The sequence below is a fragment of the Schistocerca nitens genome, chromosome 12 (assembly GCF_023898315.1).
Source record: "Schistocerca nitens isolate TAMUIC-IGC-003100 chromosome 12, iqSchNite1.1, whole genome shotgun sequence".
NCBI classification, from domain to species: Eukaryota; Metazoa; Arthropoda; class Insecta; order Orthoptera; family Acrididae; genus Schistocerca; species Schistocerca nitens.
In genome coordinates this window covers 176,617,390-176,643,351 of record NC_064625.1, presented here as the reverse complement: position 1 = coordinate 176,643,351, position 25,962 = coordinate 176,617,390, and the positions used below count along the sequence as shown (strand labels likewise).

General features: G+C 40.4%; 1 protein-coding gene across 2 annotated transcripts in view; it reads right to left on the bottom strand.

Annotated features, from left to right (window-relative positions):
• Nucleotides 1-25,962, bottom strand: part of LOC126215217 (splicing factor 3A subunit 1) — a 100,673-nt gene that overhangs the window by 35,550 nt on the left and 39,161 nt on the right. For both annotated transcript variants that reach the window (XM_049941883.1, XM_049941884.1), the window contains exons 8-11: nucleotides 18,766-18,955; nucleotides 10,479-10,661; nucleotides 9,529-9,653; nucleotides 842-1,361 (exon numbers count right to left, since the gene is read on the bottom strand). In XM_049941883.1, coding sequence (XP_049797840.1) covers nucleotides 842-1,361; nucleotides 9,529-9,653; nucleotides 10,479-10,661; nucleotides 18,766-18,955 — 1,018 coding nt within the window. The remainder of the gene's footprint in view (nucleotides 1-841; nucleotides 1,362-9,528; nucleotides 9,654-10,478; nucleotides 10,662-18,765; nucleotides 18,956-25,962) is intronic.

Here is a 25,962-nt window from a genome sequence, read left to right as displayed (position 1 = left end):
TGTGTACGATAGATGTCCTGAACGAGAGTTTAGCTAAAATTTTTCTCCGTTCCAAATCTTTGCAGACACCTCCTTTGTACATTACATTCTACACAGAATTTAGAGTCATCTTAGATTTAAAAATCGAGTCAATTGCCATGCTTCATTTCTGACTGTATCACTGTTAGGCATAAGAATAATACGAATATAAACATGACACGATATGTATATTCTTCCGCGTTTGCTGTTGTCTCACCCTAGTTTCGTAGTTTATTAGGCAGACAGGATTTAAATGAGATAGCAGCAAACACGAAAGAATACACGGCAAAATGTTTATATTCGTATTATTCTTATGGTGAAGAGAATACTGTATGTGATTCACAATTCATAAAAGTTCCTATTAGCAACCATCTCTTCTCACAGGAAGGAAAAAATTCAGAACGTAGGGTTGGCCATATTGACAAAACATCCCATTCTTGCCAGTCGGATTTTCGTAGTACATTGAAATGCTGCTACATTCGAAGATGAACAATACGGAATTTGTATTTACTTCGTGGATAATGTGTAAAATGCAGTGGTCGAAACTCGGGGCGGAGAAGAAGGCTCGTGTTCCACCTTTTTTTTTTTAATTTATTTACTGACGTGGAGGTTTTGGCCGGCAAAGCATGCCTATGCAGCGCTACATATAATCGACGGTGGAAGTCAGTTGTGGCGGCACCTACCAACATTTTTCAGAACTTCCGCTTACTTTGCACTCGATTCTAAGCCGCAGGCGGTTTTTTGGATTACAAAAACCAGAAAAAAAGTGCGGCTTAGATTCGAGTAAATACGGTAGTCTAAAGTGGCACGGGCCACTACTCACCCATGATCGGCGGCCGGCTCATGGGCACCATCATCATGCCCGGCTGCGGTGCCAGCAGCCCGGGCGGCGGCGGGACCGGTGCCATCGGCGGGACGGGCGGCACAGCCGGCCTCGGAGGTGGAGGCGGAGGCTGCACGGGGGGAACCGGAGGCGGCGGCTTCGGCGGCGGAGGTGCCGACGTCGTGACCGGAGGTTGTTTGCCCATCGGCACACCGGGGATGGGGGGATTCTGCGGACCGGAGCGCATCCCCGGAGGTGGACCCGGGGGAGCAGGCGGCTGCTGCTGCTGCTGCTGCTGCTGTTGTTGTTGCTGTTGTTGCTGCTGCTGCTGCTGCACCTGCTGCTGCATGCCGCCGCTGCGGCCGGCCGCCACGGGCTTCGGTCCTATCTTCTCCTTCTCCTCGTCCGGTAGCAGGCCCTTCACTTTGTGAATCTGGTGGATCTGCTCCTCCAACGTGATATTAGCTCGAGCAGCTCTCGTCGCGGCCTCCACACTGGACGTGTGACCGTCCCAGGTGACCTGTCGGAGAAACGGTCGACGTTCGATTAGCCGGTACATTTACGCCGCTAGAAATTTGGCGACAGATCGCGGCCGGTGCGGCTCGCCCGACTCTCGGACCGTGCGGGGCACGTCTCCGAATGCCCGCGTCTCGGATCCTCCGAGTGTCTCGCTTCACAGTCTGATGTCATCTCACCGTTAGTGATAATTTCAAATGTCAGCAATATATTAGATATCTCTATTTATAGTTTTGAACATGATGGAGTAGCTTCCAAAAGAAAATTCTTGCTGCTACTACAACAAAGAAAGTTTTTGAAGAAAAATAACTTTTTACTTCAGCCCATTGAAAAAATAGAACCACTGACATATTTGGAGTGAACAAAATTGTGAACACACTGACAATTCATAAATGCACTCGATACGTTCTTTACCGTGAAAATAAAACTATGCCGAGATAAAAAATAAAATACCTTAAGGGGTGTGAAACTGGTTTGCCTGTGTAAGGGAAAATGTTGCCACTGATGAACTTGCATTCTGTTGGACGTTGTAGAAGCTTCCAGTGAGAAAGTTGTTAAAAAATTATAAAATTAATCTGAGACATCATTATTCTACAGTGTCACCTACGCATTTTATTTGTGAGACTCCACGGGCGGCAGCGCACGTGTGCTCACGTGCCGTTGCCGGCATTTTAGTTCTGAAGCCGAGAATATATCCTACCCCAAACATTTTTTATTTGCAGCTCTTACTGACGCTTCATTACTGTATGTAACACCCAAATTGACAATATACGAGATACAAAAGTAGCAGTAGGTATTTTCGAGTCCATATTCCTGTAAGTCTAGGAAAATAGATTTGGGCATACAGTTTTGTATTATTTTCGACAGTATACTCCTATATACACAGTGGTTATTATTAAGCTATCACTGCTCGAGAGGGCCCCACGACAAACGAGTCGTCTCACAATAATGTAAATTTGTGCAAACGTTTGTAAGGGCGTGCGGAAGAGAAATAATGAATAGGCCATCGAAAGAAACGTATTTCAATGTCCACAAAAGTAGGTAACATTTGTTAATCGTGTTAAAGTACTAAATTACCATCTGCATCCACGACAGTCCAAAAGTTTGTACAGATACCATTTCAAAATTGTTTGCAGCAAATTTTGAACAGTCAGCCACAGACTGAGTATTCAGCAGTCACAGCACAGCTCCTGCACTGGTCATAGATCGCACACTGCATCCAGTTTTCTCAGTCGAGGTAACCGTAACTTCCTCAACAATTCGTGGCACAACTGGCAGTCAACCTCTCCCAGGAGCAACTCCCAAATTGACAGTTAATTCGAATTCCGAATTGTGTTCTTGCAGAAAGAGGATGTGTCAATACTCACAGAGAGCAGCGTCGACTGCCTGCAACTGTGATGCACATCGACGCTCGTGCTTCGACCCTATGCTCACACAGTTACACTAACACTTATAACAATACAGACCCCCAATGCACAGTCTGATCATCGTTCATATAGAGTTGTGTACCCATAACGCAAACAATTTGCGCCTACACTGGCTCGAGTAACGAAAGTTTAATTATAACCACCCTGTATTTTATCTTTCTTTCCTTACCTTATGCTCTCAAATGTCTGAGCTGTTTTCATCACAGCTCATTTGTGCCCAATTTTTTATTGTAGCTCGAGTGTCCTCCCCTCTCATTCCTTAAACTTGTGAACTGCTCTCTGTGTCCATCTTAGCCTCTAAGGTATCAGGGTATAACTCACTCTCACACTTGTCTACCGCAACCTCTTTCCCTCGACACACGATCCTCTGTCATTTACTTCTTTCGATACTCGACCAGTCTATTCCGACAATTATTTACTCAGTTTTTGGATGGAGGAAGCATTCTGAATGCTGGTCTTTTGTTACATTTGGTCTACATTAATTTGTCAGTTTACATCTGCCTAGTAACTTCTGTTCCCTTCCTCAAATCCGATTTCTCTATAGTGTAATCGTTTACAGACATAGACTATTTCGAACAAATAAAATGTGAGTTAATGCTCGGTTAAAGAACTTGAATCCAAAATCTGTACATTAATCTAGTGAGCAAATATAGTCATTATTGACACAAATGACGAAGTTACTGTTTGATGATAAATTATTACTTATTCCTGTGCCCTTGTAACCTGGGACGAGTTGCAGAGACGGAGAGACTGAGGTATTCTGAAATGACAGCACTACACAAACGTCTGCCTCAAACCAAGGAGGTGGTAAGATTATGAAGGACCTAAAACGAAACACACCATTCCAGGTGTAAATAACATTGTAAACAAAAACAGAATGGAGCTTTCAACTTTTGACCAATTGTACTGCTTCCGTCAAAGCTGGGTAGAGAAAATTCGATTACTTGCCACTCAGAAGCATATACTGTGTCATTCTTCCTGCAATCTGTATGCAATTGAAATGTGAACAAACTTGAGCATGTAGGCCCCCTGCAGTGCACTTCACATTGAACTGCAGAGAATGCAGATGTAGATGTAGATATAAGAGAGCTCTTTTTTACACGACCATTCTCGTTAAATAAATATCAGGTTGGTAGCCCTGCGCCTGCTATACGGACGTCTGAGTCACAGCTCTCATACAAGATAAGTAATTTAAGTAGTAATAAACTGTTTTTAACACTTTAAACTAATTTATTACGTTAATTATAGTGCTCTTCAAGCATACCATTAAAGGTTTTTGTCTTACTCGCGTATTTTCACAGTAATCACGTAAAGTTCGTTTTGTTTACATATCGCGGCGAGGCCGAACTTTTGAGCTTTCAGGTTAAACTTCATACCACAATTTTAAGTGCATTTACTGATAGTTTACCGTATTTACTCGAATCTAAGCCGCACTAGAATCTAAGCCGCACCTGAAAAATGATACTCGAAATAAAAAAAAAAAAAAAAAAAAAAAAAAATTCCCGAATCTAAGCCGCACCTGAAATTTGAGACTCTAAATTCAAGGGGAGAGAAAAGTTTTAGGCTGCACCTCCAAATCGAAACAAAGTTGGTCCATTGTAATATGAGACACAATTTAGGTCGAATGAGTGACGATACAGCTACAGTAGGTTCGAGTCGTAAGCGTAGCAGTTACGCTTTACTGGGTAGCCATTGCTATGCGTCACGCACTCCTTCCGTATTTATATGGGTACCTTTCCTTTTTCACGTCTGCAGGATGAATTAGGGTCAGAATACCAGGTCACAAGTTTTTTCGAACCTAGTGCTGGACTGGGGCAGGTTACAGAGGATTTAGGTTCACTATGTAGAGGCTTTACTAAGGAACATACCGTGGTTATTGTGGGTGGGCTGGGCAACAGTATTGACAGAGATCCGGGGTACAGCATAGAGTGTGACCTGGCACAGATTGCATCAACATCGAGTCATACCAGTGTTGGGTTTGTGTCGGTTCTGGAGCACCATGACCGACCTCATATGAGCTCTTCTGTCAGGAGAGTTAATTTGGAGTTGGAACAGCTACTTGGATCTGGTGCAGGGTCACACATTGGTGTGGTTCCTGTTGATTCACTCTGTAGGTGGGACTATACTAGACATGGCCTACACCTCAACAAGAAAGGGAAGGGTAAACTGGCTGGGCTGATAGCAGGATATTTAAAGGGGGGAGGAACTACATCTCATGGTGGAAACTCTTTTTTTAGTGTAAGATCAGTGTCCAGTGGGAAACTCAGCCAGGCAAGTATTTAAGATGTTAAAAAAGTTCAAGATACTCACAAAAGTAAAGTGAAAAATAATGTTAGTATATTTCATCAAAATATTGGGGGATTGAAGAATAAAATTGATGAGCTTCTGCTTTGTTTAGAAGATATAGAAACTGAGAATGTAATAGATGTACTATGCCTGTCTGAGCATCACATTGTCACTGATATGCAAAAGGTTAGCATAAATGGGTACAAATTAGCTGCACATGTAAGTAGAGATAATATGATGAGAGGAGGAGTTGCCATATATGTCAAAAGCTTCCACAGTGTAAAAAATTTAGAAACTAAAAATTTTTGTGTAGAGCAACATATGGAAGCATGTGCCACTGAACTAAAACTAAATGATGGCACTTTCATAATTGTAACAGTGTATATGTCCCCCTCAGGGAATTTCCAGCTATTTCTAGAAAACTTGGATGCTTTGTTGTGCTATCTGTCAGACAGGGGGAAGCAAATTATCATTTGTGGGGATTTCAATGTTGATTCCCTGAAAGAGTGTAATAGGAAGAATGACCTTGTAGTATTACTCAGTTCTTTCAATTTGAGCTCAGTCATTGATTTTCCTACTCTGATAACAAAGAACAGCAGGACATTGATAGATAACTTTTTATAGACCAAGATAAGTTTAAGGACATAAATGCTTATCCTGTGGAGAATGGTCTTTCAGATCATGGTGCACAGCTAGTTACAGTACATGACATAGCTCCATGCAGTATATCAAATCAGAATTTCAAAGCAGTGCGTTCAATTAACAATATAAATATTGCAAACTTTAGGGAAAGCCTACAGCAGCTAGACTGGGATGAAGTGTATAAGTAACCCGATGCAAACTTGAAATATAACTTATTTCACGATACATTTTTAAGGGTATTTGAAAATTGTTTTCCCAAGAAAATAGTTAAACATAATTCCAAGAAAACATATAAAAAACCTTGGCTAACTAAAGGAATAAGAATATCTTGCAACCGTAAAAGAGAACTGTGTCTACCAGCAAGAGGGAGTACTGACCCAGAAATTGTTCAATATCGTAAAAACTATTGTGCGGTACTAAGAAAAGTTATTAAAAAGTCCAGAAGCATGTGTATCATGTCTGAGATCAGTAACTCTGATAATAAAATTAAAGCAATTTGGAATATTATTGAAAGGGAAACAGGGCAACCAAGAGCACAGGAAGACTTTAGTGCCATAAAACTAAATGACAAGTGTACTAACAAACAATCAGAAATTGAACATATCTTCAATAATCATTTTTTAAATGTTGTGGAGAAAATAGGATCTAGATCTTCACTAGAAGAGGCAAGGCCACTAATAGAAGAGGCCATACCTGTGCAGTTTGAAACAACTGTATTTCCACCAACCTCTCCCTCTGAAATCAATAAAATAATAAACTCACTGAAAAGTAAAAGGTCTTACAGAATTGATGGCATTTCCAGCAAGGTACTTAAAGCTTGTTCCCCACAGATAAGTAGGATTCTCAGCCACGTATGTAATAGCTCTTTGGAGCAGGGTGTTTTCCCCGATAGACTGAAATATGCCATTGTAAAACCATTGCATAAAAAGGGGGATACGTCGGATGTCAACAACTACCGCCCAATCTCTCTTCTGGCAGCTCTAACAAAAATTTTTGAGAAAGTAATGTATTCAAGAGTAGCCTCCCATATTTGTAAAAATAAAGTACTAACAAAATGTCAGTTTGGTTTTCAGAAAGGCTTTTCAACAGAAAATGCTATATACGCTTTCACTGATCAAATATTAAATGCTCTGAATAACCGGACATCACCCATTGGTATTTTTTGTGATCTCTCAAAGGCCTTTAATTGTGTAAATCATGGAATTCTTTTAGATAAGCTAAATCATTATGGTTTGAGGGGGGCAGCGCACAAATGGTTTAATTCATACTTAACTGGAAGAATGCAGGAAGTTGAAATAAGTGGTTCATGTAATGTTAAAACAACAGCTGATTCCTCAAACTGGGGGGCTATCAGGTACGGAGTCCCACAGGGTTCGGTCTTAGGTCCTTTACTGTTCTTGATATACATTAATGGCTTACCATTCCACATTGATGAAGATGCAAAGTTAGTTCTTTTTGCTGTATAGTAATAACATCCAAAAACCAAGAACTAAGTGTTGTAATTGTAAATGACATTTTTCACAAAATTATTAAGTGGTTCTCAGCAAACGGAATCTCTTTAAATTTTGATAAAACACAGTATATACAGTTCCGTACAGTAAATGGCACAACTCCAGTAATAAATATAGACTCGAACAGAAGTCTGTAGCTAAGGTAGAATTTTCAAAATTTTTAGGTGTGTCCATTGATGAGAGGTTAAACTGGAAGCAACACATTGATGGTCTGCTGAAACGTCTGAGTTCAGCTACGTATGCTATTAGGGTTATTGCAAATTTTAGTGATAAGAATCTCAGTAAATTAGCTTGCTATGCCTACTTTCATTCACTGCTTTCGTATGGCATCATATTCTGGGGTAATTCATCATTGAGTAGAAAGTATTCATTGGTCAAAAACGTGTAATCAGAATAATTGCTGGTGCCCACCCATGGTCATCCTGCAGACATCTATTTAAGGATCTAGGGATCCTCACAGTAACCTCACAGTATATATATTCACTTATGAAATTTGTTATTAATAATCCAACCCAGTTCAAAAGTAATAGCAGTGTGCATAGCTATAACACCAGGAGAAAGGATGATCTTCACTATGCAGGGTTAAATCTGACTTGGGCACAGAAAGGGATAAATTATGCTGCCACAAAAGTCTTTGGTCACCTACCAAAGAGCATCAAAAGCCTGACAGATAGCCAACCAACATTTAAAAATAAATTAAAAGAATTTCTAGATGACAACTCCCTGTACTCATTGGCTGAATTTTTAGATATAAATTAAGGGAGGGGAAAAAAACCAACTTAAACATTAGTGTCATGCAATATTTTGTGTAATGTAATATCTTGTACAGACATCTTTTATTAATCTGACACGTTCCACATCATTACGAAGTGTCGTATTCATGATCTATGGAACAAGTATTAATCTAATCTACCGTATTTACTCGAATCTAAGCCGCACCTGAAAAATGAGACACGAAATCAAGAAAAAAAATTTTCCCGAATCTAAGCCGTACCTGAAATTTGAGACTCTAAATTCAAGGGGAGAGAAAAGTTTTAGACCACACCTCCAAATCGAAACAAAGTTGGTCCATTGTAATATGAGACACAATTTAGGTCGAATGAATGACGATACAGCTACAGTGGGTCATAAGCTTAGCAGTTAAGCTTTACTAGGTAGCCATTGCTATGCGTCACGCGCTCCGTCCGTATTTATACGGGTACCTTTCCTTTTTCACGTGCTTCGTCTGGTTTGAATTGATTGCTTATTTTGCTTTGATCTGGTAAGTGCCGTTCTCTTTGTTATAGGTGTTTACGTCACTCTAAGCTGAAAATGCATTACTGTACTCTGTCATGAGTTGTTTGTCGCATTCTGATAATGAGTGTTTACGGCCTGTACCCGCTCGCGGCATGGCTTGTTTTCGTGCGCGCTACCGCCACTTACAATAAAAAAAGAGAGGAATCGATTCATAGCAAAACAATGGCAAGAGACTGCTATTTGTAGTTACTTACACTGCTGCTTTCTTTGATAATGATCAACAAGAAGCAAATAATAGACTGCTTTTGATAGAAGACGTTCTGAACGAGAGTTTAGCAAAATGTTTATATTCGTATTATTCTTATGGTGAAGAGAATACTGTATGTGATTCACAATTCATAAAAGTTCCTATTAGCAACCATCTCTTCTCACAGGAAGGAAAAAATTCAGAACGTAGGGTTGGCCATATTGACAAAACATCCCATTCTTGCCAGTCGGATTTTCGTAGTACATTGAAATGCTGCTACATTCGAAGATGAACAATACGGAATTTGTATTTACTTCGTGGATAATGTATAAAACGCAGTGGTCGAAACTCGGGGCGGAGAAGAAGGCTCGTCTTCCACCCTTTTTTTTTTTAATTTATTTACTGACGCGGAGGTTTTGGCACTAGTATTTATCTTTGTGCCGGCAAAGCATGCCTATGCAGTGCTACATATAATCGACGGCGGAAGTCAGTTGAGGCGGCACCTACCAACATTTTTCAGAACTTCCGCTTACTTTGCACTCGATTCTAAGCTGCAGGCGGTGTTTTGGATTACAAAAACCGGAATAAAAGTGCGGCTTAAGATTCGAGTAAATACGGTAATCTAATCTAATCTAAGACTAAATGAAAACTGAAACCATAATGTTCACTGAATGAAATGACAAGTTTCAAGAGGAATTAATTTAAATTTTGCAGCACATTCAACTTGTTTGGAGGTTGTTTTTGAATTGGAAACTAAAAGATGATCACCAGATAAAAACAAAACAACAAAGCTCGGCTTTTCACCACTGATAAAGTACGTACCTTTTCTTCCTTCTTCTTGTCTTCCTCACCTATCTTCTTTCCTATGGCAGTTTCTTCGTCACCCACACCAAATATATCAGTTCGGCGCTCAGCTAGCTGCTTCAAGCTCGCCTCAATTGCAGAACCTGTCGGACGGCAGAGTGTTAAATAACGTTAGAGAAAAAATGGTAAACCGCAATTCTTTAAAGAACTGAACTCCTGCTTTTGAAACAGCTTCACAATTCTGATTCATTTACAGATGAGTTAAAAGGTTAAATATTTGATGTTGAGTACATGCATGAGAAAAAGTTTAGAAAAGATTTGAAAATGTGTTTAAAGTTTGTCAGAAATCATTAAGTGCTCTCGTTACTAATCACCAAATGAATGTAGTTAGGTAATATGCACTCCATTTTAAGCAAAATCTAGATTTTTCACGCCTCTCGATGTTTACACGATACCTCCCCAACTGTGTGTGCAGAAATTGTACGATTTTGCAGACACACTTAGAGGGATATGTGGATATTGCCTGTAAAATCTGTTGCGAATGGAGTTAATAGTAAAGAAGTAATATATTAAAATGTCACAGTTTGATTCTACGAACAACGAAAATGCAGTACAAGATAAAAGTTTTTTTTTCCTTTCATCCTTCTGCCTGTGTGTACCAGTGAGAAAAAGTGTAATATTGGTCTGACAGTTAACTTTTAACATAAGATTATGCCAATAAGAAAGGAAATTGTGACAGCATTTTAATTTTTTTAATGTGGTCAATAATTATATGAAATACTGAAAATTAAAATTTTGTTACCCCCCAGCAGTCACTAGACAGGCAACAAGGAGTTGGAACCAGGTGAGTGTCAGTAATACAGACTGGGAATCAGGGAGGTAGGGGAGGAAAACAAACAAACAAACCAACACACACACACACACACACACACACACACACACACACACACAGAGGGGGTGGGGCTGACCTGGTGCGTAGACAGTCTCCTGGTTGAGCTTGTCCTGTATCTGGCGGTCACGCTGCTCCACCCAGCGGGGGTCCAGGAGCCCGATGCGCATGTGCTCCTGCACCTTGCTGGCTGGGATCTTCTCACCGGTGATGGGAGAAATAAGGACTTCGTCCGGAGCAGGTGGGCGCGTGGCCTTCACAGCTGAAACAGAAAACGTACATACATTACTAAATACTGCACTCCCAGGTATCGATAATGTGAAGCTGTAATACAAAAAATAATGGAGACAGAATAGCAAAGATGGGAGAAATGCCATTTTTCTGATACCTAATTACCTAATACACTCCATTACACATTCGGTGGCAATATACGGACCAGTCACCGGTCTCGGTAATGAGAGATGGGACACACGAAACTTCTAAGTAACTTCTAGAATATATCAATTGTAAAACACACTCTGAAGTAAATAAATTGAAGGAATTCAAGTTTTGTGACAAATATGGTAATAATTATAGGAAAGAAGCTCGGACATGAAAGAAGCTCCACTTGCAATACTAAGCCATAAAGGAGTTTATCGAAAAAATTACTTCACCATTAGATAGGAAAATCAAGTTGCAGGCATATTCTGCAGCCTTGCAAAAGCATTAGACTCTGTAAACCATGCTCTGCTGCTTTTCAAGCTCAACAGGTACGAAATAGGGGATATTGTTTTGAAATGGTTCGCATCATATCTCGTGGAGAGGAAACAAAGGGTAATAATCACATCAAATGTAACAGATTACTTGTTACAGCGGAAAACTGTGTCACAAGGTGTTCCTCGAGGTTCAATGGGCCAATTTTGTTCCTATACCATATAAATGACTTGCCTTTCAATAGAAATACTATTCCTAACCTCATTTGTAGGGGATACATCTGCCCTAACTGAAAATGAAAATGCTGACAATATACTGCTGAGTGTTGTGAATACATTAAGCAACTTGGTAACAACTTCAGTCTAAATGGAGGAGAGGGGGGCGGGAGGAGGAGAGGGAGTGTGTGTGTGGGGGGGAGGTAGGGAGAGGGAGAGTGGGGGAGAGGGAGAGTGGGGGAGAGGGAGAGGGAGAGGGGGGAGAGGGAGAGGGAGAGGGGGCGAGAGGGAGAGGGGGGGGAGGAGCTGACCTGTATGATGAACATTTCAGAAACCTATAAGATGAGTTTTAAAACCAAACTGTCACAAGCTGCAGAAATTTGTATTACTTACAATAAGCAGAAAATGGAAGAACTTAACTCAAATTCCTAGGAATAAACTTGGATAGAAATTTGAACTGGAATACACACAGAGAATCTAGCAAATAAATTGAACAGCCTTGCACTTGCAATGGAAATTTTAGGCAGTGATATTCAAAAGGACGCCAGGAAAGCAGCATACTATAGCTATTTTGAAGCCATCATTAGATAGGGCACGAATTTTTGGGCAACTCAGGACTATCCCCTCATTATACTTCTTTGAGGTGATTTTTCTCCTGTACAACAGAGCTGATTAAAAAAAATATTTTGGACACTCATATCATGGCAAGACAAAAAAACTTTACGCTTACCTCACATCACTTAAAATTGTACACTCAGACTTCTCAATATATACCCGTGAAAATTCACAACAAAATAAAAGGATTTGACATAATGAATATGAAGCTAAATATTTTAAAAAGCAAGTTGTGTCATTTTCTAATGGGAAGATGCTACCACTCAGTGGAAGATTTGATGAAGGACAAAGTGATAGTTTGAGATGGATCCTTAAAGTGCAATAAAAACTTTGCTAGTTATAGTGGATGCAAATCCTGAAACAGAGTTAGTTACAAACCTGTATAAATTCTCCAAAAAGTAATACTGTGTGTCTGACAAATTTTAAACAAGTAAATTGTAACCCTGACAGGTCTCCTGTACACGAGATTTCCGAAATTCTCTACGTCATCAGACGAATAAAATGCGTTACACGACCTGCGTTACTTTTTTGTCAGCCCTTTACACCTCTTATTACAATTCTCAATATACATTAATTTTGACTGACAATTTTATCAGTTCTCTTACTAATGGATCATAAGGTTCGGTTGATGATATGGGATGGCCAGAGGAATTGCTTATTTCTTGAACAGATAGTACAGTGGAAACTGAGGAACAACTTCCAAGTCCCGTGCCTCACTATTTTGGCAGCCCTGCTGCCACAGATTGTACAGAGCTGCACGTTTGCAGAGGAGCATTTAATACAGTTTGACATAGTGAAGCACTGACTGCCTTCCTCCGGACGACTCTCCGACGTCGTATGACACGGAGCGGTACGCTGCCTCTATGCCGAGCGGTACAGAGGCCACGACTCTGCAGCACGTTGACACGTTTCAAACCTGCGTGGCAGCAAATGACAGCTCTGCAGATGTCAGTCGAATATGTACTGTACGCAGTTCGCGCCATACAGCACTTCGTCCGCACGAGGTAATCGTTGTGTACATTTCGAAAGCCATCAATTCTGTACGACACAGAATATTCTGCCAGGGACTGTTCACCAACAGTGTAGATGGCGCCGATGGCGAACGAAAGTGGGGTTCGGGCAGAGGACAGCCCACAGCACGAGAGGGCAACACACAAAGCCTATGATGTGTGCAGTAGAATATTACTGAAAAAGCTCTCAAAAAACCCAAACACATTCTGGTCATATGTAAAAGCTAGAACATTCGGAAGAACTGTACCGGAACACAAAAACAATATCCGGGCAAATCAGACTCAAAACGGCAAGGTTTGCTGGGCACGTAATCAGGACGAGAATGGACAGAATGACGAACAGTGTGTGTGAAACAACAGGGAGGGCAAGGCGAAAGACAGGAAACGAGTGGGTTGTCGAACATCGAACGGACAGTTCAGAATTGGGGATTGAGGTCGAAGGAAAGGAAAATTGGAGGAACAAATATACACCGACCGATATGCCGGAGATGGACGACAGTGAAGAATACGGGAAAAGATTAGAGAGTCACCAGTGCAGGCGACAGGAGAAAAGGACACTGAAGACCTCAGAAAAAGAGCAGGAGAGAAGAAGCGAGAGAATGAAGAGGTTCTGGGAGGAGAAGAGGAAAATGCAGTCCATGAAGGGGCTACCCGTGGTCCTACAGAGGGTGTAACGCATGAAGTAGGAGTAGAAGTAAAAGAAGAAAAGCTAGCAGCAACACCAAAGTTAGTGTCCGGCCACACATAGACGTCACAGGATTTGAAACTGACAGTAGTGAAGCAAAATCAGAAGTTCCAAATGCCCTCCATCTTCAAATGCTCCTTTAGAAGGGAAGATACTATGTACAGTCAGAGTTTCATTCCCGAACCATCCAATGTAATGTGCACCTCAATTTTAAAAATTAAAATCATAAAAGTAGAGTTTGTTGGTTCATCACTGGTAGACTAAATTTATTTTACAGTACAATGGATGTATATATGAACTACCATAACAACAACAATTTATAAGTGACCCTTGTTAATGACACAGTCTTTTTTAAACAATGATGCCTTGCTCGATTATCTACAATATGTGTGAACAAAAGCACTGTACATTACAGGCCTTGTTGTTGTTGTTGTGGTCTTCAGTCCTGAGACTGGTTTGATGCAGCTCTCCATGCCACTATCCTGTGCAAGCCTCTTCATCTCCCAGTACCTACTGCAACCTACATCCTTCTGAATCTGCTTAGTGTATTGATCTCTTGGTCTCCCTCTACGATTTTTACCCTCCACGCTGCCCTCCAATGCTAAATTTGTGATCCCTTGATGCCTCAAAACATGTCCTACCAACCGATCCCTTCTTCTAGTCAAGTTGTGCCACAAACTTCTCTTCTCCCCAACCCTATTCAATACCTCCTCATTAGTTACATGATCTACCCACCTTATCTTCAGCATTCTTCTGTAGCACCACATTTCAAAAGCTTCTATTCTCTTCTTGTCCAAACTATTTATCGTCCATGTTTCACATCCATACATGGCTACACTCCATACAAATACTTTCAGAAACGACTTCCTGACACTTAAATCTATACTCGATGTTAACAAATTTCTCTTCTTCAGAAACGATTTCCTTGCCATTGCCAGTCTACATTTTATATCCTCTCTACTTCGACCATCATCAGTTATTTTACTCCCTAAATAGCAAAACTCCTTTACTACTTTAAGTGTCTCATTTCCTAATCTAATACACTCAGCATCACCCGATTTAATTTGACTACATTCCATTATCCTCGTTTTGCTTTTGTTGATGTTCATCTTATATCCTCCTTTCAAGACACTGTCCATTCCGTTCAACTGCTCTTCCAAGTCCTTTGCTGTCTCTGACTGAATTACAATGTCATCGGCGAACCTCAAAGTTTTTACTTCTTCTCCATGAATTTTAATACCTACTCCGAATTTTTCTTTTGTTTCTTTTACTGCTTGCTCAATATACAGATTGAATAACATCGGGGAGAGGCTACAACCCTGTCTCACACCTTTCCAAACCACTGCTTCCCTTTCATGCCCCTCGACTCTTATAACTGCCATCTGGTTTCTGTAAAAAAATTGTAAATAGCCTTTCGCTCCTTGTATTTTACCCCTGCCACCTTCAGAATTTGAAAGAGTGTATTCCAGTTAACGTTGTCAAAAGCTTTCTCTAAGTCTACAAATGCTAGAAACGTAGGTTTGCCTTTTCTTAATCTTTCTTCTAAGATAAGTCGTAAGGTTAGTATTGCCTCACGTGTTCCAACATTTCTACGGAATCCAAACTGATCTTCCCTGAGGTCCGCTTCCACCAGTTTTTCCATTCATCTGTAAAGAATTCGCGTTAGTATTTTGCAGCTGTGACTTATTAAACTGATAGTTCGGTAATTTTCACATCTGTCAACACCTGCTTTCTTTGGGATTGGAATTATTATATTCTTCTTGAAGTCTGTGGGTATTTCGCCTGTCTCATACATCTTGCTCACCAGATGGTAGAGTTTTGTCATGACTGGCTCTCCCAAGGCCATCAGTAGTTCTAATGGAATGTTGTCTACTCCCGGGGCCTTGTTTCGACTCAGGTCTTTCAGTGCTCTGTCAAACTCTTCACGCAGTATCTTATCTCCCATTTCATATTCATCTACATCCTCTTCCATTTCCATAATATTGTCCTCAAGTGCATCGCCCTTGTATAAACCCTCTATATACTCCTTCCACCTTTCTGCCTTCCCTTCTTTGCTTAGAACTGGGTTGCCATCTGAGCTCTTGATATTCATACAAGTGGTTCTCTTCTCTCCAAAGGTCTCTTCAGTTTTCCTGTACGCAGTATCTATCTCACCCCTGGTGAGACAAGCCTCTACATCCTTACATTTGTCCTCTAGCCATCCCTGCTTAGCCATTTTGCACTTCCTGTCGATCTCATTTTTGAGACGTATGTATTCTTTTTTGCCTGCTTCATTTACTGCATTTTTATATTTTCTCCTTTCATCAATTAAATTCAAAATTTCTTCTGTTACCCAAGGATTTCTATTACCCCTCGTCTTTTTACCTACTTGATCCTCTGCTGCCTTCACTACTTCATCCCTCAGAGCTACCCATTCTTCTTCTACTGTATTTCTTTCCCCCATTCCTGTCAATTGTTCCCTTATGCTCTCCCTGAAACTCTCTACAACCTCTGGTTCTTTCAGTTTATCCAGGTCCCATCTCCTTAAATTCCCACCTTTTTGCAGTTTCTTCAGTTTCAATCTGCAGTTCATAACCAATAGGTTGTGGTCAGAATCCACATCTGCCCCTGGAAATGTCTTACAATTTAAAACCTGGTTCCTAAATCTCTGTCTTACCATTATATAATCTATCTGATACCTTTTAGTATCTCCAGGATTCTTCCACGTATACAACCTTCTTTTATGATTCTTGAACCAAGTGTTAGCTATGATTAAGTTACGTTCTGTGCAAAATTCTACAAGGCGGCTTCCTCTTTCATTTCTTCCCCCCAATCCATATTCACCTACTATGTTTCCTTCTCTCCCTTTTCCTACTGATGAATTCCAGTCACCCATGACTATTAAATTTTCGTCTCCCTTCACTACCTGAATAATTTCTTTTATCTCGTCATACATTTCATCAATTTCTTCATCATCTGCAGAGCTAGTTGGCATATAAACCTGTACTACTATAGTAGGCATGGGCTTTGTGTCTATCTTGGCCACAATAATGCGTTCACTATGCTGTTTGTAGTAGCTAACCCGCAGTCCTATTTTTTTATTCATTATTAAACCTACTCCTGCATTACCCCTATTTGATTTTGTATTTATAACCCTGTAATCACCTGACCAGAAGTCTTGTTCCTCCTGCCACCGAACTTGACTAATTCCCACTATATCTAACTTTAACTTATCCATTTCCCTTTTTAAATTTTCTAACCTACCTGCCCGATTAAGGGATCTTACATTCCACGCTCCGATCCGTAGAATGACAGTTTTCTTTCTCCTGATAACGACGTCCTCTTGAGTAGTCCCCGCCCGGAGATCCGAATGGGGGACTATTTTACCTCCGGAATATTTTACCCAAGAGGACGCCATCATCATTTAATCATACAGTAAAGCTGCATGTCCTCGGGAAAAATTACGGCTGTAGTTTCCCCTTGCTTTCAGCCGTTCGCAGTACCAGCACAGCAAGGCCGTTTTGGTTAATGTTACAAGGCCAGATCAGTCAATCATCCAGACTGTTGCCCCTGCAACTACTGAAATGGCTGCTGCCCCTCTTCAGGAACCACACGTTTGTCTGGCCTCTCAACAGATACCCCTCCGTTGTGGTTGCACCTACGGTACGGCCATCTGTATCGCTGAGGCACGCAAGCCTCCCCACCAATGGCAAGGTCCATGGTTCATGGGGGAAGATTACAGGCCTTACACAACATTATTCACTAATGCCATCGTTACTAGTGTCAGAGGGGTCAGGGATAAGCCCACCCTTTCATAAAGCGATCCCCCTATCCACCATTAAGTCTCAAACTGTTGCCTCGCTGCATCAAAAACTGCAGCCACTAATTTTGCTTCGTTTCTTATGGTGTCACTAGACACAGGCTGCCCATTCTTCATCCTTTCACAGACAAATTCCAAAACTTTTATTTCGATATCGCGTCGTCTTCCTTTATGAGGGCCGGTGAATTTCTTTCTCGTGGCAGTAAATGCAACTGATGCCAATTTCTGTTTCTTCCACGATCAAATGTTACTCTCAGCTACACTGAGCCTTCATCCTGCCTCCTGTTAAATTATTCAGCGTAAAGAATTGCTTTACACTCGAAAGTATCACCTTCCTTCCATTTCGTGAACACCTGATGCGAACACACTGTGCAGTAATACACCAAAAACAAAGTAATGAAAGTGAGAATTACAACAGTGCACTGTGATGTAAGGAACAATACCTACATTTCAATGACAGTGCAGGTGAACGACAGTCTCGGTCGGGCACACAGTTTTAATCTGCCAGGAAGTTTCATATCAGCGCACACTCCGCTGCAGAGTGAAAATCTCATTCTCGAATGTAATGCGTAAATTTCACACTTCGAGCTGCAGGTAGGCACAAAGAAAAAGACTGCTGGAGATGGCTGTCACGTATGCACAGCGTGTGCTTGCTTCTGTGAATGAACACGTGTGTGCGTGTGTGTGTGTGTTTTGAAGTAGGCTTTGGCTGAAAGCTAAATGTGTAACAGTCTTTTCATTGTGCCTGTCTGCAACTCAATGTGTCATCTTTATGGTGAGTAGCAATCTTTTCCTTATATCGTTACATTCCGACAGGAAGTTTCCACTGTTTGACCTTAACGACTGGGATGTCTCATCTGAAGACCTTAGCAACAGTTCCCATTTTTGATGTAAAATTTTCTTTCACACTGATGTGCGTTATTTCTCGCAAGTTAACCGAGATACACGTATTTCAAAATAGTGTTTCCTTCGTCCCACTCACACGCGAGTATTTAGGAAAAAGGGAAACCTGAGCTGGACATTAGCTATAAATGAAGGGACACTGGCACTCAAAACAGGATGAGCACCAAATACGGAATTACATTTGATTTTCTTTTTGTTGATTTAGGTGAAGCGATACGGAAATATTTTACAGAAAATACATCACATAAGACAAGTTCCACATAAAACACCTCGTTAAAACTCGTGGCAACTGTATCACCTAAAATAACTGAAGCGAGAATTTGTAACAAAAACCTTTAAATATTGTCAATATCAGTAAAGGATCGTATCACAGAACAGCACAAACTCCGAGTCTTCCGACAGAGACAGAGGACCCGACAGACGTAGCAAACACGGCACAATACTACCTTGCTTGGGATCGTAGCCCTTCTTGACGATGACCTTGTCCGGAATGGGTGGCAGCGGGGGTGGCTGCTGCACGGGCTCCTTGCCGGGAGCGGGAGGCGGCACCGAAGGGGGCGGCGGCGGAGGCTTCTTCTGCGGCGCCGGAGTCGCACTCTCCTCCTCGTCGCTCGAGTCCTCCTCCATGTCTCGCACCTGCAATTCCAGACGCGAAATGTTATCGAATGAGACCTTCCAAATAACCAGTAATACTATTTCTCAAATTTAATCTTCAGAAACACTGCTTGACAATTTACACCGTATTTCAAATCTGCATTTAACACAATTGTAGCACACACGACCAGAGCCACACTGTCACGACTCCCGACAAGGAGGACAAAACGTGGGGTACGACCACGAATCGTTATCGACATTAACGACAGTTCCGCTACCGGGGAACATTTCCGCATCGGAACACGAGCAGTTATCAAAATCTGAAGCTGAAATTCCACGGGTCCGTAGGATGTAAAAGTAACTAGTATAAATACTGTAGCGGGACTTTGAATTTCGCCGCCCTACACTCGTTCCCTCAGATAAAAATATCCCGTCGCAGCGGTATGAGCGCTCGACGGCAGGGAAAATACCAAAATTGTAACCTTTTCTGTTTTCTATCCGTTTTCAATTGTCTCTTGATAGCCGAAGCTGAAGGCAGACGTGATCTGATGAAGACGTTAAAAAAACTTATTAGCTAGTCTTGATCTGATTTTAAATTTCGCCGCGCTACACTCGTTCCCTCAGATAAAAATATCCCGTCGCAGCGGTAGGAGCGCTCGACGGCAGGGACAATACCAAAATTGTAACCTTTTCTGTTTTCTATCCGTTTTCAATTGTCTCTTGATAGCCGAAGCTGAAGGCAGACGTGATCTGATGAAGACGTTAAAAAAACTTATTAACTAGTCTTGATCTGATTTTAAATTTCGCCGCACTACACTCGTTCCCTCAGATAAAAATATCCCGTCGCAGCGGTAGGAGCGCTCGACGGCAGGGAAAATACCAAAATTGTAACCTTTTCTGTTTTCTATCCGTTTTCAATTGTCTCTTGATAGCCGAAGCTGAAGGCAGACGTGATCTGATGAAGACGTTAAAAAAACTCATTAGCTAGCCTTGATCTGATTTTAAATTTCGCCGCGCTACACTCGTTCCCTCAGATAAAAATATCCCATCGCAGCGGTATGAGCGCTCGACGGCAGGGAAAATACCAAAATTGTAACCTTTTCTGTTTTCTATCCGTTTTCAATTGTCTCTTGATAGCCGAAGCTGAAGGCAGACGTGATCTGATGAAGACGTTAAAAAAACTTATTAGCTAGTCTTGATCTGATTTTAATGTGTAGACATATTGTGGAACTTGTTAAGAAATTCGGAGGATGGAAGTAGCGAAGTAAATTAAATTGTATACAGTATCAAGATGATTTTAATTGGTATAAATTAGTGATTCCTGGACGATTGCAAGATTTCGGAGCAGACCTTTCACACAGAAATGAAGGAGATTTTTGAAGACCTGGACGCCGCATGAAAGAAGACATTTAACCTGGTAAAGGATGAACTCTTATCTATGCCATTTCCCCCTGTCAGTTACATTTTGTTATTCTCTGTTCTTTTTCAATACTTTTTGTAGTGGAAACTGGTTTAACTTTTGCTCAAAAACGCCACAAGGACCACCCCAACAATAGCTTTTCCGAATCACGAAGTCCGATAGCTTTTCTGTAATACGAAGTCCGATTTGCTTTTCATTCTTTCCCTTTTTTCACGGTCATTAACAATTTTAAAAAAACCATTTTCACTTACGATTTCTTCCCACATTTTAAACCCTTTTTTCTTTTCCTTTTCTTTTCTTCTCTTATTATTTTACTTTTTTTTTTTATTAACCACTATAACTGGCGACCGTGACAGGACGCAATTTTTGGATGTGTCGTTTTTGAGCAAATTTGAAACTTTAATTTGCATTTTTTCCCAACAGAGGATAACCAAAAATCCTGAAGTTTAAAGGGTAACTAAAACATCAACTTTATTGTACCTAAGCAAATGATTATACAACAATATTGTAAAGAATTTTTGTAACTAACTCAATCTGTTTTCTTTTCATGGCATATATTGATGCAAAACTGTTATTTTGAGACCTTTTGGTGATTATCCGATGGAGATGTATTAAGAAAATCCATATTTTGACGAATACGATTTACGCTGAAGTGTTTGACCAGCCGCTGCAGGACAGAAAATTTAATGGTGAGTCACACAATTATGTTTCATTCAATAGCCAACTGCAGAATCCATTTTTCCCTTTCCACGAATCCTGTAGTTTTCTTCTAGATTTTTCCAAAATTATCTATCTCTATTGTAGTTTGTGGTAATTATAGTATTGTTGTAGCATATGAAGATCGTGAATTTGACCGCCAAACAGTCATTTGTTACGAAAAATTTTGTCCGCCCTGCTGCATCTTTCTCAATCGTTGTTTGCAATAGAGCAATTATTTACATTGACAAGAAAATATTTCATCCTAAATTTGAGTCAAATATTTATTAATCAGACTTATATTATTCCCTTTTTGACTTACTATTATACATCCTATTACAATGGAACGCGGTAAGGTAGAGATAGTTTCGGCAGATGAGTTAAGTGAAGTAGATTCATCTTTCAACCAACAAGAAAGTCCGCGTTTCCCTCCATGGACGAGTTCACAGATCAATGCAATGATTTTGCCTCAAACTCGCAACATTTGTGATAATACACAGATGGTGACTTTAAGTGACGAAATGTGGAATGGACGCGAGACTAGACCGTCAGCGCCATTGTTAACATCAATGTCAGAACCGAATATGAGACAAATTCAGCAATGTGACACAAATCGGACGCAGGAAACTGACAAACTGGACCGACTATTAGAGTTATTTGCAGATGTGAAACGAGACGTTAGTCAGAAAATTGACATATTAAACCATACTATGACCGAAAATTATGAACGAACGACAAAACAGATGACAGAATTAAATAACACCACTCAACAGCTCAGCCAGCGATTTGAGACATTGTCCGATCGAGTCACTAAACAGGAAGAAACTTTAGTTACATTCACACACGAAACAAAAAACAATATCACCCGATGTGAGAATCAGTTAACTCAAATAGGTAATGTGCAGCAGGAAGTGAACACCCGTGTGGAAGAGTTATCTCAGGCCCACACTTCAGCTAGCTCCACCCAAGAAAAGCTGACTGAAGATGTGAGAAATATTACCCAAAAACTCACAATGGTAGTTCTTGAACAAACCCACCTCAAAGAAAAGATAGAAGACCGAGCGGACCTCGCGTCACTAAACAACGACACCAACATGGCTGAAAGAATCGTACATGAATGTAAATTGTGTGACGACTATCTGGACAAAAAACTTGAAACAACTACACAGGACATACTTTCAAAAACAAAGACACATGTTAAAGACGAGACAAAACACATAGAAGACGAAGTGACAAAATTACGAGACAATGTTGTGCCGTGTTTGGCGATTGGTGCAAACGCGTCGTCGGGGAACGACAAAACAGCTAAAACCATGGCTAATGACACAGACAGAACACCTATTGTGGAATCCCTATTTCCAATCAAAATTGCAATGTGCCGCTTTCTTTTCCACCAAATGAGCAATATTACGGTACGACACCTAGAGTAGCAAGTGACACAAACTACGTCAATACAGTTACGCCAACCGGCATGGCCGATGACACGTTTGTAAGACATGGGTATTTCCAGACATTTTCCGGTGAGGACAAGCACAAAGTCCACCCTATTGTGTTTATTAGATCAGTTGACGATGTTTTTCCACATAATTGGTCAGAAGTCGATAAAATCATATACGTCACCAATCTCATGAGAGGACGAGGAGCTAAGTGGGGTGCCACTATGAAACGGCGGTGCCTTACGTTTGAACAGTTCGAACAAGCCTTCTTGGACGAATTCTGGTCCGAGAATGAGCAACAGAGTCTTAGGAGAGAAGTGTGCAACCCCGAGACCTATGACCCTAAAAAAGAGACATTAAGACAATACTTTGAGAAGTACCTAGACAAGACACTATACTGGTCCAAACCAGCCGACCTGCCAGCGATAATTGACACTTTAAAGAGCCACTTACCGTTTCCATAGCGAGACAGATTAATAGGAGTACCGGAGAATGACATTAATACTTTCTTAAACTTCTTAGATAAAATGGACGTAGTTTACAAAGGCGATTCACACCATTCAAATTTTACTCATATTAGTAACCAAAATCAGCACCCACCCCAAAGGAACCGTAATGACGGTGGTTGGTGGAACCATCCGTCCGCGCTGCGACACAGTACGATGCCTGCGCGCGAAACATATTCAAATGGAAACGTGTATGACGGCAGGAACAACCGCAGAAATTCGTGGAATAATAATAACAATAATAATTATCACCCATATCAAAATGGTAACTACATGCAAAATAAAAATCACAGACAGTACAACAACAACCGCAATGGGAGACGTGAGAATAACCGGTACAACCCGGACTACTTTGACATAATTACCACCAAAACAATAACAATCCCAATAATCACCAACCGAATATGTGGAACACACAACATTCACGCATGACAAATCATAACCCTCCACGGAATCCGCCGCCGTTTCCCTGTACAGTGATGCACTCCCCGCAACGAAGTAGCAATAACAATTACGGCGCGCCATCAGCTGATGCGTGGGCACCAACCGGCCGGAAAGTAAACATAGTGGAGCTGGTCAATGAACCCGGCCAAACACAGCAGACGACGGAAAACAGTCGACGACCGAGCTAAGCGCTCGTGCTTCGGTCGTGAGGTGTTGTAAGAGCGCAACGGCTGAGACGGTTTGTTTCCTCAGGTACGATGACAAAATGACAGCAGAACAGGAATTAACGAACCTATCAGGTTGATGACCTCGTTCTTTTGCGTTCACATCTCAAGTCTACAAAATTAAAACAACTGAACAGAAAATGGCAGCTATTATATTCAGGTCCTTTCAGAATAGCAAGCATACCTCACCCAGGTTGTTACTCCCTAGAATACCCGTTATCTCACAAGCCGAAGGGGCTGCATCCCCACAGACATTTGAAACGCTTTGTGCACTAAAACAACATAATATAATGATAACTAAGTTGAACATGAGCAAGTTGCTGTGAAAACGAGATCGTAAATATTTGTATTGAATACTCGAACATTAAGTTATACAGCCTAAGAACACAAACGTTAATTTATGGAAATTATATACTGCAGTTACACTTGTACACACAATTATGAAGAGAATGTAAACCCAGGTGAGTACACTTACTGAATGAGAAAAGATATTCATATAGGAATGAGATCTACACAGGTTACATTTGTTGTTAATTGTAAATTATAAGGTGAATCAACAATTAGTTAGTTATTTCAAGGCACTCTAATGACAGGAGATAATAGCTGTTGAAATCAGTAATGACATAGGTATGTAGCAGAATGAATGAGGATGTAAGAATGAATGATCAGTATGAATGAGTTAATATTTAAGTTAATATAAGAAGGTAAGTTACTGTGAAGTAGTTGATGGAGACAGATTATTTGAAGAAAATATTATTGGAAGTTTATGAGAATGGAAGTGCCCCACGTATGTGATATATTAATGTTTGATGAGGAATATGTTTAATGTATAAGGATATGTATATTATGATGAATATGTGAGTAGGGAATGAATGAGAATGTTTTGGTAATATTGTGCTACATAGAGAAGTGAGTAAACAGTCTACATCTTTAAGATTACATAAGAATTTCAGTTTGAAAGAAAACATTTGTGATGAGTTAGAACACGTGAGTACAAAGCGTTAAAGGTGAATCTATTTACAGTGCCCTTGAAAATGAACGAATACAAGAAAAGCAGAGTGAACATAACGATGATTACAGCTGTTGAAAGAAGTGTAATAAGAATGTGACTCGTAAACACATAAGCTTTAATTTATTTCAGAAGTGTAACTTAGTAACCTTTCGTTAAGTTTTGTTAAGCCATTGTGCGGAAGAAAACATTTATAGTTCGTGTTCAGACAGGAGAATGATATTTTAAGGAACTTAAGTTGAAAGAAATATAGTTTTTACACAGCCCTCAGGTGAATACATTTGTATAAATTATTTTTTTTTTTTTTACGAAAGTGAAATTTAGTGCCATGTTAGCCTTTATTATACTTACACACGACAGAGAACCCTGAGAAAGCAAAAGATAGGAGAGTTATTAAGGCCGTTTTTGCGACTCGTACAACACCTCCACTTAAGCGAACAGATGACAAAATTACATCTACTTTGAAGACATTATTTGACTTTTCAGGTAATGCTAGGTAAGTGCAAAGGAGAAATGACCACCCGTGCAACCAACATCGAGCAACAGACACTGCGGAAGAGATATTATACTGTCAATTATAATACTATGTTCTTTATTTATGTTTTATAGAAAGAAATGATATATATATACACAACATACATAATGTTTAACCTTCATTAAAGTAGAAGAAAGTTCATGGTTGAACTCTTGAGAGGAAATTTGATATGTCATTATATAATACACATTATGAGAGAGGCAATCTCTGAGATACATTTTCCATTTGTATAGACGGTATCCACAAGAAGTGGAGATATTGAGGAAGTACTGAGCAGATATGCGATTCACTCATGCAAGGAATTGTTAAGGTATAATACACTAAGTCATATGAACAATCACAACACAAACAGAGAATCTGTCATGATGTTACACTACACAGACTTGACGTAAGGACACTTACATTTAGCCATGATTTGGTAAATTGTAAGCACCTCCTTTCACACACCCCTTGAAGATGATGCAAACGTTATAATGTATTATGTTCTCTTTTTATGTATTAGCTGTAGGATTTGGTAGTTTTTAGGTAGTGAATAGTTTCTTCCAGTCTATCTTTCTTTCTTTCTCCATTATCCTACCACCTCCTGCAGCTGGGTATTGTTTGTTTATGGAATGTAAGAATATATTGTGTCACAGTAAACTTTCAGGTATGAATAAAAAGACATGAAGAAAACTGAATATTGATGGCATTACAAGCCTGGTCAACCACTAGCCAGCCAAGATATGGAATCAAAAGAAAGAAAGAAATAATAAATGAAGGAAAGCCCATGCTTTTAAACA